At 40.3% G+C, this 15865-nt stretch overlaps 1 protein-coding gene and 2 non-coding genes across 3 annotated transcripts in view; all 3 read left to right on the forward strand.

Annotated features, from left to right (window-relative positions):
• NfI (Nuclear factor I) overlaps positions 1 to 15865 on the forward strand; it is a 483234-nt gene that overhangs the window by 198873 nt on the left and 268496 nt on the right. The window contains exon 6 of the mRNA XM_080276464.1: positions 11810 to 11920. Within this exon, the coding sequence (XP_080132590.1) occupies positions 11810 to 11920 (111 nt within the window). The remainder of the gene's footprint in view (positions 1 to 11809; positions 11921 to 15865) is intronic.
• LOC145405194 (5S ribosomal RNA) lies at positions 6229 to 6347 on the forward strand. The gene has a single exon (XR_013898294.1). It is a non-coding gene; the product is annotated as a 5S ribosomal RNA (ribosomal RNA).
• LOC145405195 (5S ribosomal RNA) lies at positions 14683 to 14801 on the forward strand. Its single transcript, XR_013898295.1, has one exon. It is a non-coding gene; the product is annotated as a 5S ribosomal RNA (ribosomal RNA).

Here is a 15865-nt window from a genome sequence, read left to right on the forward strand (position 1 = left end):
CCACTCTGGTGAGAAGAGCTAAATGTGAGGAGTCTCCCCACACATGAGCGTTGTACTGTACACAGGGACGAGTAAAACTCGTGTATAAAGTCAACAGCTGTGCGGTGGTAAAGATGGCACGGAGTCGGCTTAGTACACCTGATCTCTTTGAAGAAAATTTTCAAGTGAATTGGTATGATATTTCCATAACAAATCAGGAGAGAATGAAAACCCAAGTATGTTCAGTGATTTGGAATTGAGTTGGATATTGTTAAATATTAAAAAATATTCATGTAGAAGATTTTGATGGGTCGAAAGTTGTAGGAACTGGGTTTTGGATGCATTAAAAAACAAGGTTACTTCCTATTCCAGTCGTACTGTAGATAGAAGCATCTCAGAAATTAGGTGTGCCATAGCCTTATCCTGTGTTTGTTGAAGCAGCTGCTGTGATGAAGACTGTGAGAAACGATTGGAAAGATGAAGGATGGAGTCATCAGCATATTCATTGTAGTGTACAGTCTTCCTTAGCGATTTATTTTGCATAGTACGCTTTAATATTCTTTCGTATGGTATTTACATCGCTTCAGCATCCATATAGTTTCATCTGTAACATGTAAGAAAATATTGTCCTGTAATGTGCAGAATAAATCGCTAAGGAAGGGTTTTAAGAAATATCCAAGGCCACATAGAGTACCACCCTGAGAGTATTGTATGCTTATTTGTTAGCAGCCTTTTAAATGCTGCCATAGAATTGGATTTTTTTTTTTTCTGGATACCCACTGACGAGAATAAATACTCAGCTAACGATTTAGCTCTCCAGTTGCGATTATAACACTTAGCCTGGTGGAGAATGGTAAGAATTGGAAAAGTGAGTTGTTTGCCTGCACGTGCTGTTACTGGTACGTTGAGCTTTTCACGGCGATTAATAAAAAAATAAATAAAAAAGATACCTGCGACTTAAAGTACTTAATTTGGAACGTGGGCGAAGCGTTGTGATATATTGGCCACCCTGTGATAGTAGTGCAAATATTATTCTCAGTACTTTTTAATACTCTGAATAAAAAATCTATAAAATGCCCAAATAAAGGGTGTTACATTGTTTGAGGTATCAGCATAATGGATCCATCTATGTGGCAGAACTTTGCTCCTTTCCGTGACCATCGAATCCCACTGGCAAATTTTTTTTTTTTTTTTTTTTTTTTTTTTTTTTTTGAGGGTGGCTGAACTAAGATATTTAAGCTGATACCGGAAGATTTTATTATCGTGAGAGATCAGTTAAAAGGTTTAAAAAGATAAATCGAGTAATCCTTTCTCCGATATTTTAGTGCACCCAGGAAGTTTGTTTAGGCTTACACTAGACTGTTTTCTTCAGCTGACAGAAATCTTGTTAGGTTAGGTGTCCTCCTCCACTGATTGAGGGAGGGAAGGATGAGTTACAGGACTGAGGAAGAGAGAGTGCAATTATATAAGTGAGGGGGGAGAGTTTAGTGGCATAGAGGGAGGGAAAGGAGTCATGTGGAGGCAGAGGGAGTGGGTCAGACGAAGATGAGGCTGTAGTTATGGATGAGTTATGGGCAGAGAGGACGAATAGTGATGAGCTGTGGTGAATGGTGGTATTGTGGTGGACACTGGTGTTGTGAGGAAAGGTTTGTAATGAATGGTACTGTTATGATAAATGGTGGAATTGTGGTGAAAGGTGGTGTTGTGGTGACTGATAATGATGTGGTAAATGATGGAATTATGGTGAATGGTGGTGTTGTGGTGACTGATGATGATGTGGTAAATGGTGGTGTTGTGGTGAATAATGATGATGTGGTAAATGGTGGTATTGTGGTGAATGGTGGTGTTGTGGTGAATGGTGGTGGTGTGGTGAATGGTGGTGTTGTGGTGAATGGTGGTGGTGTGGTGAATAATGATGATGTGGTAAATGGTGATATTGTGGTGAATGGTGGTGTTGTGGTGAATGGTGGTATTGTGGTGAATGGTGGTGTTGTGGTGAATGGTGGTGTTGTGGTGAATAATGATGATGTGGTCAATGGTGGTGTAGTGAATAATGATGATGTGGTAAATGGTAGTATTGTGATGATTGGTGATGTTATGTTGAATGAGGGTGTTGTGATAAATGATGGAATTGTGGTGAATGGTGGTGTTGTGGTAAATGGTGGTGGTGTTGTGGTAAATGGTGGTGGTGTTGTGGTTAATGGTGGTGTTGTGGTTAATGGTGGTGTTGAGGTGACATGATGATGTGGTGAATGCTGGTGTTGTGGCGAATGGTGGTGTTGTGGTGAATGGTGGTGTTGTGGTGACTGATGATGATGCGGTAAATGATGGTGTTGTGGTGAATGGTGGTGTTGTCGTGACTGATGATGTGACAAATGGTGGTCTTGTGGTGACTGATGATGCGGTAAATGATGGTGTTGTAGTGAATGGTAGTGTTGTGGTGACCGATGATGATGTGGTAAATGATGGTGTTGTGGTGAATGGTGGTGTTGTGGTAAATGGTGGTGTTGTGGTGACTGATGATGATGTAAATGGTGGTGTTGTGGTGAATGGTGGTGGTGTGGTGACTGATGATGATGTGGTCAATGGTAGTGTGGTGAATGGTGGTGTTATGGTGAATGGAGGAGTTGTGGTGAATGGTGGTGTTGTGGTGAATGATGGTGTTGTCATGAATTGTGGTGTTGTGAATGGTGGGTTTGTGGTGAATGGTGGTGGTGTGGTGAGTGGATTGAATAGTGGTGTTCGTCTACCTTACTGAGAGAGAGAGAGAGAGAGAGAGAGAGAGAGAGAGAGAGAGAGGAAGGAAAGGAGAGACACAGAATATATTAAGTCTTTCTGGGGTCGCCAAGTGGAAGTAATAGGAAGTGAATGTGGAAGAGGGAGGAAGGCATAGAGGGAATGGTAGAGAGAGAGAGGGAGAGGGAGGGAGGTAGAGATTTGGGGGGAGGGAATTGAAATAAGTGTTAAAGAGAGATAAGGAAGTGAGACAGAGGGAAGAGTAAGGAAACGAAGGGGAGAAAAGGAGGAAGAAGAGAGAGTGGGAAAGATAAGGGAGATACAGTTAGAGACCAGTGGGTGGGAGGTAGATGAGTAAAGGAAGCGGAAAAGAGGAGAGAGAGAGAGAGGGGGGGGGAAGGGTGAGGGTAAGTGGGAAGTAGAGAGGGGACGGATGGAGAAAGGTTGAAGGAACAGTAAAAAAGGGAGGAAAAGAAAGGGAGTAGAATGGAGGTAGAGGGAAGAATAGAGAGGGAAAGGAACGTAAAGAATGAAAGAAAGAGAGAATTAGATGAAGGAGCGAGTAGGTAATAGGAAAGAGAGAGAGAAGTGAGGAGTAAAGGACTGAAAAACACAGAGGAGAGAAGAGAGAGAAACATATACAAAATAGTAGTGGTGTGGGAGAATGAGAGGCCGTGTATAGAGGAGTGAGAGAGGATATTAGACGAGAGGATTACTGTAGTACGCTAGTCGGCCCATGCTTGGCAGCTCTGCAAGTGACTAAACTACTAGAATATTACAAGGATAACAAAGATGAAAGTTCTCCCCCGCCCACCAAACCCTCGAACCCGGCAGGAAAAGGCGAGAAGGAACACTACGCTTTGCAGAAAAACTGGCGTGGACATTTTATTGGAAAGAGAGGGAAGAGTAGAGGAGGGAGTGGGGTAGGCAAAATAAATAGTATAGGAGTGGGAGAACAAGAGAGGGAAGCAGAACAGGGAAAAGTGGATAGATGTAAAAGCACAATAGGGGAAGAAAGGAGAGTGGGTAAAGGACCGAGCTTGAGGTAAGGATAAAGAGAGGGTGAGGAGAGGAGTGGAGAGGAGGAGAAAAGGAAGGAGTTAGAGGGAGGGATGGAGAGAAAAGAAGTAGAGAAGAGGAGGCAAGGAAGAAGGTGGAATACAGGAAGAACGAAGTGCGGTAGGAGGAGGAATAGGAATGGGAAAGAAAGGAGGACACGGGGGAGAAAATAGATGAAGGGAAGAGTAGAATCGGTGGGGGGTGAGGAAAGGAGAATGCGAAAGGGAGGGAAAGAGACAAGAGTATAGGAGAGAGAGAGAGAGAGAGAGAGAGAGAGAGAGAGGCAAAGAAACACGGAATACGGTAACAAAATGCGTGAGATGGAATGTGGTAGAATAGGAGATGCAGAGATCCAGATGGAGAGAGGAGGAGGAGGAAACAGGGAAGGAGGGAGGGAAAGGCGGGACAGGAGGGAAGAAGGGAAGAAGACAAGAAAGGAAAGAGTGTGGAGAGAAGAGATGAAAGGAGGGAAGGTAGAGAAGAACAGACGAGGAGGCGACGAGAGAAAGTGGAGAGGAAGGGTATGGAAGGAGGGGAAAGGAGGGCGGGAACGGGAAGAAAAGGAGTGGAGGGAGAGATAAAGAAGAAAAGAAGAGGAGGGAGGAGACAGCAGGAAAGCAAGGAGGAGAGGGAGAGAGAAGGAAGGAGAGGAGGGGAGGCGAGGGCAAGAAGGTAGGGAGAGAAAAGGGAGGAGGGGAGGCGAGGGCAAGAAGGTAGGGAGAGAAAAGGGAGGTGGGGAGGGGGAGAGAAGGAAAAAAAAAAGGATAGGATGGAGGCAGGAAGAAGGGGGGGAGGAAAGGAGACGGAGGAGGGTAGGGAGGGAGAAGGAAGGAGAGGAGGGAAGAAAGAAAAAAGAAGGAAGAGAAAGGAGGGTGAAGAAAAGGAAAAAATGAAACTGATGGAGAGAGAGGAAGGGAAAAAGAGAGAAGGGGGGTGATGAGAAAACGAGAAAATAACAGAGAAGGGAGGGGGAAGAAGTGGGAGGATAGGACGGGAGGACGGAGAGGGAAAAGAGAAAGTGAAAAGAGGGAGAGGAGAGGTGAAGAGAAGGAAGGGAGAAGAGATGGGGAGAAGGGAAAAGATAGAGGGAATGGGAAAGGAGGAGAGCAGGGAAAAATAGAGAGAGGAAAAGTAGGGGAAAGAAAGGAAGATGAATGGCAGGGGGAAAGAGAGAGAGGGGGGGGGAGAGCAGGGCAGAATAATAACCAGCATGTTAATGCATATGCAACGTAACTACTGCCCTCCGTAGAGCTACCCGGTCATGTCAGGCAATGCAAGCCAGCCTCTGTAATACTTATATACATACAAACATTCCTCCATACACCACACCTACACTTCCGTACTCTCATACACACTCTGAGTGATACGCAAATGTACTATAAGCCTACTGTCTTAATTTTCCCTCATATTTACGCAAATATTCCTGCTTTAACGTACACTGATAACAGTTAACTTTCAGACTTCTAACATTTCATCACGCACAGAATATATTCTACGGTCAGTCTGGATAAAATTTCGGTCTGACCATCGCGCTGAAGGGTTTTTTTTTTTTTTTTTTTTTTTTTTCATGCTCGGATTTCCCGTAGCGGAACAAAATCATCTGGTGTCAGGCTTAATAAAACACTTAATTTCGTTAAGATTAGGGAAGACTTCTCGCACTGAAGTGGTTAGAAAGTTTTCCATTAACCCTGTTGGTAGCATGACTTTTTAACGTTTATTTTCCTTGGTGTGCGGGACAGTTTATTCGTGTAATGGGATAACACTATCTAATGAAGGAATACAGACATCTGCATGGGAGTTTCACAGCAGATAACCTTATTCTGAATATCTCATACCGGAGAGGCTGAATATGATGAAATGGTGAGATGGGTGGGAGATAAATGAGACCGTGGCCGAGATGTAAATAATGTGTAGAGGAGTGAGAAATTAACTTGGAGAGTGCATGAGCGTGAGATGGAGGGGGTGAGATGGAAGACGGAGAACGAGGTGGAGATAATAGAGAAGTGAGAAATTGACTAGGGGAGTGCATGAGCGTGAGGTGGAAGGGATGAGAAGGAAGAGACCGAGAACGAGGTAGAGATAATTGTAAGTCAGAAATTGACTAGGAGAGAGAGAGAAAAGGATGGGAGGGAAACCGAGAATGAAGCACAAATATTGTGCAGGAGACAGAAATATTGATGAGGAAAGTGTGTAACAGGTGGATGGGAGGAGGAGGAGAATGAGGTGGTGCGGTGGTGTAGAAAACCTAGAGACTGACCAGGAGAGTATATATATGAATGAGTGAAGTGGATGGAAGGAGGAAACTTGGAACGAGGTGGAGAAGCTGTTGTTTTGGCCCTAGACTTTTGTAAACGTGAACCCGGTGGACTTAAGGCTGAGGCAGCCCTTCTGCAGTCACCATCTATTTTTTGGGTGATACGGAGGGAGTTGGGGGACGTTTGTATTACCGAGCAGCATAACGGCCATACCACGTTGAGTACACCGCTTCCCGTCCGATCAGCGAAGTTAAGCAACGTTGGGTCTGGTTAGTACTTGGACGGGTGACCGCCTGGGAACACCAGATGCTGTTGGCATCCCTACGTGTCAAGTGGGGTTGGTGGAGGATTAGTGCCCCTCCCTGTAAAACAATTAACTCTAAGCCGTTGACCACCCCGTTTGGGATACATGGCGTCTGGCAATGAATGAATGAATAGACCTATCTGTGCCACAACGTGAAGGTGTCCCTCTTAAGCATATGTGAAGACTGTGCAAGAATCAGTATGGGATTACAATGTGTTGTAGGAAGTGGAGTGTTACTGAAGATGGATAGAAACGCTTGGAGGTCCTTTCTGTCGAGGCCATCCCAAACAGGATTCAACATCACCCCATAGATACTCGTAGATAGATAGGAGTGGTCAGTTAGGCCAGCCACTACATACTGTAGGTGTACATTGAAAAAATTGGTTTGATTATTTAATGTGATTTTTATATGTTTTTGGGCACTGAATTAAAAAATGAAAACCATTTTTCTCCATCACGTGACATTTTTTCACAAAACCCTTTTTTTAGTATTCAAATATAGTTTTTTATCATTTTGCAGTATAGAATTATTTACATATGGATATTTTATGATGATGATAATATGTTTGACTGTAGTATTTTCTGTTATTAAAATTCATATTTAAAACAACATAGTTCTTTCATTTGGTAATTAGCCAGAATATACCTGTAACACAACACAGTGATGTCATACCAGAATTGGAGTGCAGCAAACATATCAGTGTGACTCAGTAGGCTAGTGCGCTTGTAAATTACTTTCAGTGGAGTTTTTTTTTTTTTTTTTTTTTATCAGATACAGTATTTATTGAAAAGTTTTTTTTCTTTTCTTTGCACTGATCCTTGGTTTATTGTACTCTAGATCTTGTCTTCACATCCGAGAATGATAGAGTAGGAGAAATTGAGGTAGCGAGTCCCCTGCCCAGCTGTGGACACTGCCCGGTGCTAATACAATATTATTTTCAGGCTGCTGTTGTGTCAGATAGCTATTTGCACACCTAGCACTCCTGGCATTAAGCCAAATACAACAAAATAAATAATCATCTGCGTGAAATAGACTGGCATTTTGAATTCCAAAGCCTGTCAATTTATGCCATGTATGACATTGCAGTCCATCCTTAGCCCACTAATTGACCAGTATGTGCCGAATATGCCTAGCACACCTTCCTCACCTCTCAGATCACCTCCCAAGGCCTTAAAAATCCATCGCAGGAAAGCCTGGGAAACGTACAAACACTCCAGGAATGTTTATGGAAGACTATCTCCTGAGGCTTCCCGAGCTCTATCACACTACGACTCTCTCAACGACGGCTTTCGTAACTACATTACACACATGCAAATCAATCACGAAATGTCACTGATTAGAAAACTACAGTCTTCTCAAAACCATTTCAGAAAGTAGGTGCACCCTCAGTAGGCCCCATAAGATTGGACAATGGTGTGTTAACATCAAACTGTACTCAGATGACAGAAACTTTTGCTACACATTTTTGTACAGTTTACTCAACTCATGCTCCTTACGCTCCCTTCCCTCACCAAACTTTTGAGGGTATCCTCGACGCAGTGACCCTATCCTTGCAAGAAGTGAGAAATAGGCTCGCAGCACTGGACCCGAACACCAGTATGGGACCTGATGGCCTCCACCCGTCTTCTGAAATATTGCCCAGCCTTAGCCTTACCCTTGTTTTTGATATTTCAAAAGTCTGTCACCATTGGTAAATTGCCACATTATTGGAAAAAATCCATTATCATTCCTATATTCAAGAAAGGCTCTCGACACAAACCTCTTAACTATAGGCCTATTAGCCTAACCTCTGTCTGCTGCAAAACCCTGGAAAGATTATTACAGAGGCATTATACAACTACCTTGACACTAATGGAGTGCTGTCAAATGAGCAGTATGGATTCAGACAGGGTAGAACTGTAGATGACCAACTGTTACTCGTGTATACTGATGTTACGGCGTGGGTGGATGCTGGGTATGTTGTGAATGTTGTCTTGTTTGACTTTAGCAAAGCCTTTGACATCGTCAACCATTCGATACTCACTGACAAGCTGAGGCTACTTTGGGTCAGTGGTTCCTTGCTAACTTGGATCTCTGACTTCATGTCCGGCCGCACCATGCAAGTGTATGTGTCCGGCTGCGCCAGTTCCTCAAGGAATGTTCTCAGTGGTGTTCCCCAGGGATCTGTTCTAGGCCCCTTGCTCTTTCTGGTATATATAAACTTTCTACCCTCATACATACGCTTCAAATGTAAATTCTTTGCTGACGACATGAAGATTTACCTCAAGTTGCGACAAAACACTTGTTCCACATTAGCTGCAGATATAAGTACATGCCAGAAGGACATTGATATGATCTACAATGACGCTGAGTCCTGGGGTTTACGTTTCAATCTTGACAAGTGTACTGTTCTGCGATGTCAGAGAGGCCCAGTAGACTGGAATTCTTTTGGTTCACGTCAGTACTATCACATGAACAACACCAGCCTCTCCGTAGAAACTACACACAAAGACTTGGGTATCTTGGTTGACAGGTCACTGAAATTTCATTCGCACATAAGAAATACTGTAAAAAAGGCAGCAGGCCTGTCAAATAATTTATTAAAGTCCACCCTCTGTCAAGACCAAGATTTTATGTTGACTTTATTCAAATCCCACATCAGACCCATCATGGAGTTTGGCTCCACTGTATGGAACACAGGCTACCACGGAGATCAGAGGCTCCTGGAGTCTGTACAGCGCAGATGGACTGAGCCAATCAGTGGCCTGTCCGAACTCAGTTATGCTGACTGTCTGAAAAACCTGGGCCTGTATTCTGTAAAAGGGAGACTGATCAGAGCTAACCTCATTAAATTCTGGAAAATCTTCCATCGCCAGTCCCCAGTTGCACCGCCTGAGCTTTTTTCTCTTCCTTCATTAACTCACACCAGGGGCCATAGATTCAAGGTGGCCAAGCCCCGCACTTCAGCCGAGTGTAGACGCAGGTTTTTCAGCATCAGATGTATAGACCTCTGGAACTCTCTTTCAGATGATGCTTTTAGTGCTGACTCGGTTGCATCATTTAAAAAGTCCCTCCACTCACAACTAGGTCACATCCTGTTCGATTATATTGAATAACTACGATTCATAATTCGAAGTCCTTCAAGTAGTGCAACTACCGTGCATATGGCACAAAACTCAGCCTCTAATCAATAGTCTATTCTGATGATGATGTATATAGGAAATGGGGCTGGCGTGCCAGCAGGTATGGGCTCCCCTACTTCTTGAAAAGCAGATTCCTACCGAGCCATACTGTTAATTGTAATAGGGTAGCCAACCAGGTGAGTAAACGTAAGTTGCCTACTGCAGAAATTTGGCAGTGATTATGATGCAGAAGAATGAAGACTATTTATATGTTCATCTAAAACAAGCCTGAAAGGGGTTATTCTTCATTATGTTAATAAATGTGCATCAATACCTGTTGCTCATTCAGTGCGTTTAAAACAAACATACCAGAATCTGGCATATCTTCTCGAGAAAATCAACTACAATGAACACCGCTGGTTCAGATGTGGGAACCTGATAGTTGTGTATCTTACTGGATTAGCAACCAGGGTATACAAAATTCCCATGTTTTCTCTGTAAGTGGGACAGCAGAGCCAAAGATGTACACTGGGCTCAGAGGGAATGGCCAAATAGAAAAAAATTTACAGCTTGGTGACAAAAACATGCCCAGACCTAGCTTAGTGAATCCAGGTTTGCTACCACCGCATTATATTAAGCTTGGGTTAATGAAGCAGTTTGTCAAAGCCCTATCAAAAGATGGAGCCTGTTTTATGTATCCGTGCCATGAATTTCTCGATTTGTCTGAAGCAAAATTGAAAGAGGACATATTTACTGGGCCTGATATTAGAAAACTGATTTCTGATGCAGAATTTGATGGTGCGATGGACGACCTGGAACAAAGGGCTTGGGACTCATTCAGAGAAGTAATTTCTAAGTTTTTAGGAAACAATAAGGATCTAAATTACACACACACACACACACACACACACACACACACACACACACACACACAAATGAAATTTGTTGGTCAAGCTTAAGGAGTTAGGTTGCAACATGAGCCTCAAAGTTCACTGTTTTTATCCGCATTTGGAATTTTCCCCAAAAAATCTTGGCACGGTGAGTGAAGAGCAGGGTGAAAGATCCCATCAGGCTATCAAGGACATGGAAAGAAGGCGCCAGGGACGATGGGATGTCAATATGATGGTGGACTACTGCTGGATGATTCACAGGGACTCACCAAAAAAAGTGTACGAACGACTGGCCACTAAACGAAATTTTTGAGCAAAAAGAAAAAAGAAAAAAAGAGTAGTTATATATGTATATGTCCGAGAAATTACAAGGAATATATGTATATGTCTGAGAAATTACAAGGAATATTTTCATTTTTAGAATTTGGATAGTGAGTTCTTCTGTATTTATACCAAGCTGCATGACAGTCCAGGATGGGTCAGGAGGACAGACTCCTCTCTATAATCTGGGTTTCATAAGGCAGTCGTTTTTCACAAATGTATAGAGTGTTAAGGATGATGAAGATGTTGGTGTTATGTTAGTATCATAGTGGCATCCATAGCAAGTAGATTGAAGAGTAGAGGCCATGTGGGTATTGAGGGACCTGATGACTGGCATTGTGACTGTATATCCAGGTGAACTAGTGAGAAGGTCTGTTCAGATTGAGATACCACCATTACCAGCATAAAGTTGCCTGCCAATTGCAAGAATCAAGTAAGATAAGGAATCTTTTTACTGAAGACATTAATAGATCTCGTATGAATGCTATTTGAGTGAGAGTTCCAGAGTTCCCCAAACTGAATCAAAACAACTTCTCGAAATAATTTAGAAGTAGCAAGAATGGACAACAAAAGGACATCATTGTACCATAGGGATTATACTTCCATTACCTTCATCGTTCTCCCTACGTGTCAAGTGGGGTTGGTGGAGGATTAGTGCCCCTCCCTGTAAAACAATTAACTCTAAGCCCTTGGCCACCCTGTTTGGGATACATGGCGTCTGGCAATGAATGAAAAAATGAAATTTTCATTTTCAAATAATTTAGAACAGTATTGTATAAATAATTGAAATTTATTATATGCTATACTTTAATTCAATTTCTTCTAAATTTTGTATTAAAATGTGATGCGAGGAAACATTCTGTATGTTTTTATTGTGTTCATAAGTGCAGTAATAATAAATACCCAGAATTAAAACAATTTTTAACGACTTTAATTTTCCAGATCTGTGTAAACTGATGATTTGGATTTCTTTTAAACAGCTTTTATTGATTTTCAACAAGACCTAACAATACATCATAAAAATGCTCTCATTAAAAGATAACAGCACAACTTTCCTGAATGACATCTTTAGCTTATGTACAAAATGACCCCAAATTGCACACACACACACATTGCAGCTGGCAGTGAGTGTTGTGCATAAGTAACCTTGATACCACCGACAGGTCACCCGGTCCACAGTGTGGCATACAACGGGATTAATGGCATCATCTACAACAGCACCATCCTTGCCACAGGCTGTTTCTCAGCACGTGAGCTGTGGAGGCTCTCAAAAAGTAAGTGGCTAGGTGGAGAGGGAGTAGGTGCATTATGTTCAGTTAATACTGTACATGTACAGTCAGCAAGTACAGTATGTGAGAGGTGAGTCATAGAAGTTGAGGAAGTCCTTTTTATGAATTAGAGATGAATTACGCATGTGATATATATATATATAAATATATATATATATATATATATATATATATATATATATATATATATATATATATATATATATATATATATATATATATATATATAATATATATATATATATATATATATATATATATATATATATATATATATATATATATATATATATATATATATATATATATATATATATATATATATATATATATATATATATATATATATATATATATATATATATATATATATATATATATATATATATATATATATATATATATATATATATATATATATATATATATATATATATTTATATTTATATATATATATACATACATATAAATATATATATATATATATATATATACATATATTTATAATTATATAAATAAATATATATATATAAATATATATTTATATATATATATATATATATATATATATATATATATATATATATATATATATATATATATATATATATATATATATATATATATATATATATATACAGTACTGTATATATATATATATATATATATATATATATATATATATATATATATATATATATACAGTACTGTATATGTATATATATATATATATATATATATATATATATATATATATATATATATATATATATACATATATATATACATATATATATATATATATATACATATATATATATATATATATATATATATATATATATATATATATATATATATATATATATATATATATATATATATATATATATTTATTATAATTCTTTACCAAACGGGTGCGGCCTTTCCATACATTGTGTTGAAATGAGTCTTTCACAGATTCTGTCCATCTGCCTACAGCCAGACTCCATAATCCCGTAATGGGTGGTCGTTTGACTTTGAGTTAGTTGTTTCACAGGGAGGTGCACAAACCCTCCGCCAACCCGCTTGTTGACACGTAGGGAACACGTTTGGGTTGGTTATATGGTTACCAGCCAGCTTTGTAAATGGTCTCCTGGCTTACGGGAAACCATTAGTCTTGTCACTCAATGTAAAGCTACTTGATAAGTTTAGAAGAGCAATAAAAAGTGACAGGAAAAATGGGAGCTACAGGAGAGAGGAGGGCTGACACAAAAAGAATGATAATTGTGAAGGAAGAAGTAGTTAGCACTACATCAGGTGAGTGGATGATGTCGCCAGTTTCACAGGTTACTTGTTATTGTTCCTGGATTACCACAGCTACTGGGGATTATCATAAACATTCATCTGAAAGCCATAAATGAGAATTTAGAATGCGTAAATATTCTGCCGACGTCTGCCAGTAGTTGGCAATATTTAACTTTCCAAACGCGCATTTTTAAATTTGAAAGCTGGCTGTCAAACGCAGCTTAGGTTACTGTAGGTGTGGTTTGGTTAAATCTTAACTTTTCCCATACCTTTGACACGGGGTACACTGATGCATCCAGTCAGAGCGATTGTTGGTAAAAACGTGGTCAGTTAGAACTTAGAAGGATTGTTGGTAAAGCCTGCCTTGGGCAACCTTGCCGCTTCCTTGACTACCCCAAAATAAGTATATTTTGTTTTTTGAAATCACTTCTTGCTGTCACATTTCAAACGTTAACTATCTGTATTTCACACTTACCAAAATTGCCTACCTTGATATCGTTAGTTGTTAAGTACAGGTGGAATCGCCACGCCTGTTTGGTAAAGATTTACCACACATACATATTGTGTAGGCGTATACAGCATGCAAGTTTCAGTGTTAAAGCTAGTTCCATGGCACAGAAGATTCAAACATAATCCCTTAGCAAAAAACGTTTTCTTGAAGTTGGGATAAAGTTGCCAGTAAACAGGGCAAACGTTGGTCTATAGCAGTGCATCTCAAGCTTTTCATTTCATTCCCCACTTGTAGGGATCTTAACATCCTCATGGCTTCCCTTGAGTTTTCTCACAAGCCATTCACAAAGTGATGAAAAAAAAAAAAATCTGTTTTGGTGCTCTCCAATTATTTTAATGCTTACAGCTATAATAATGCATATTTTGTTACTTGGCGGTGGGGTAGACGACACAGTATTTGCTTTCTGTCAATCGACTGATTTGAAGCTGAGCCATTGATAACGCATGTCTCATATCCGGGACCACACTCAACCAGTTTCGGTTGTAATTTTTATGTGTACCGTAGAAGGGTGGAGAAACCAGATTCACATAAATATATTGTGGAAAAAGGCATGAGGACTCTAAGTGAGATTTCACAAACTTTTGGATAATGACTGACACCTAGAGCACCAGAACAGAGTTTTTCTTCATAAAGGTCCCTGGCAGCAGAATCATTCTTTTCATTGGGAATTTCAGCAATATCAAGAGTGTCAGAGAAAGGATTCCTCACCAATTTCCCTTCTTCCTCCTTGATTTCTGGGAAGTATCTTTTGAGCTAGTAGCAAAGAACAAATAGGGGCCTACAGGTACTGTTTTAAATTTGTAGCTGACTCAACCCTACATTAAAATTTCACATTGTTTGTCATAAATTTCAAGTCAGGGCTGCCAAATCTGCATTGAAATCCGGTTTGGTGAAAGCCATTTGATTAAAATTAAACATGCCACTGTTATTTATTTATTTTTTTAACATTGCCAACGGCCATACCACGTTGAGTACACCACTTCCCGTCCGATCAGCGAAGTTAAGCAACGTTGGGTCTGGTTAGTACTTGGATGGGTGACCGCCTGGGAACACCAGATGGGGTTGGCATAACGTTCTCCCTACGTGTCAAGTGGGGTTGGTGGAGGATTAGTGCCTCTCCCTGTAAAACAATTAACTCTAAGCCTTGGCCACCCCGTTTGGGATACATGGCGTCTGGCAATGAATGATGAATGAAAAAATTTTAATTCAGATCATTTGGTGAAAGTGCATTAGTTGAATTTCGTCATATATTCTAAATCAGTTTGTGGTAGGTGGGGGCGCTCACCATCCACTCACTCGATGTAGTACTGCTCTCAGGTGTCTGCCTTTTCCTCTTCATCCTTCTTTCCTTCTATTCTCTTGTCTTTCTTTCCTTGTCCTGCCTACGGGTGACTTTACACTCCCTCTTCTGTCTTTCTTTCCTTCATTCTTTCCACTTCCTTCAGCCTGTGGGTGACTCTACTCGAGTGACAAGCCAAATGGTTTCCTGTGCACCAGGAAACCATTTACTATGCTGGGTGGTAACCATATAACCAAATTTTGGCGCCTGGTGGTTTGGTGGGTAATTATTGCGCTCCAATTGGATTGAGCCGGTGAAGGTTTATATCCAAGGGATGGTTGGGGTTGATTGCTCATGTAAGGGCACTCAGGGATGAGAGGCTGGTCACTCTCATCTTAAATGTCGGGACCAACTGCCTAGCCCCGGGCTCCTACGCTCCTCATGGGGCAATGTAGGATTGGATGATGGATGGATGGATGAATTTTAAATCAGTGCTGTATTTTTTGGTGGAAAAAAAAAAATAATAATGAATGAATAAGAAAATGAACAGAAATGAGATTACAAAGAGAATATGTTCGAGCAATACGAAGTATCAAAGGTATAGGTGTGATAAGGGGATCACCACTGAGCTGGAAAGGCAGAGTGAAGGAATACAATAAGTGCGACGAAATACCGAATCGTCATGTTTAATTGGAAACTATTTTTTTTTTTTTTTCACATATAGATTTATACACACATAACGTAATTATCTGAAATCCGGTCAAAAAATTGGGGTTCATTTAACTATTAATAATAATAATAATAAAAAAAAAAAAGAATCAAGATTCAGAGTGAATACGTGCTAAAGTTAACG

The sequence above is a fragment of the Coenobita brevimanus genome, chromosome 65, assembly GCF_032717465.1.
Source record: "Coenobita brevimanus isolate Jiangsu-jjx chromosome 65, ASM3271746v2, whole genome shotgun sequence".
Taxonomy (NCBI): domain Eukaryota; kingdom Metazoa; phylum Arthropoda; class Malacostraca; order Decapoda; family Coenobitidae; genus Coenobita; species Coenobita brevimanus.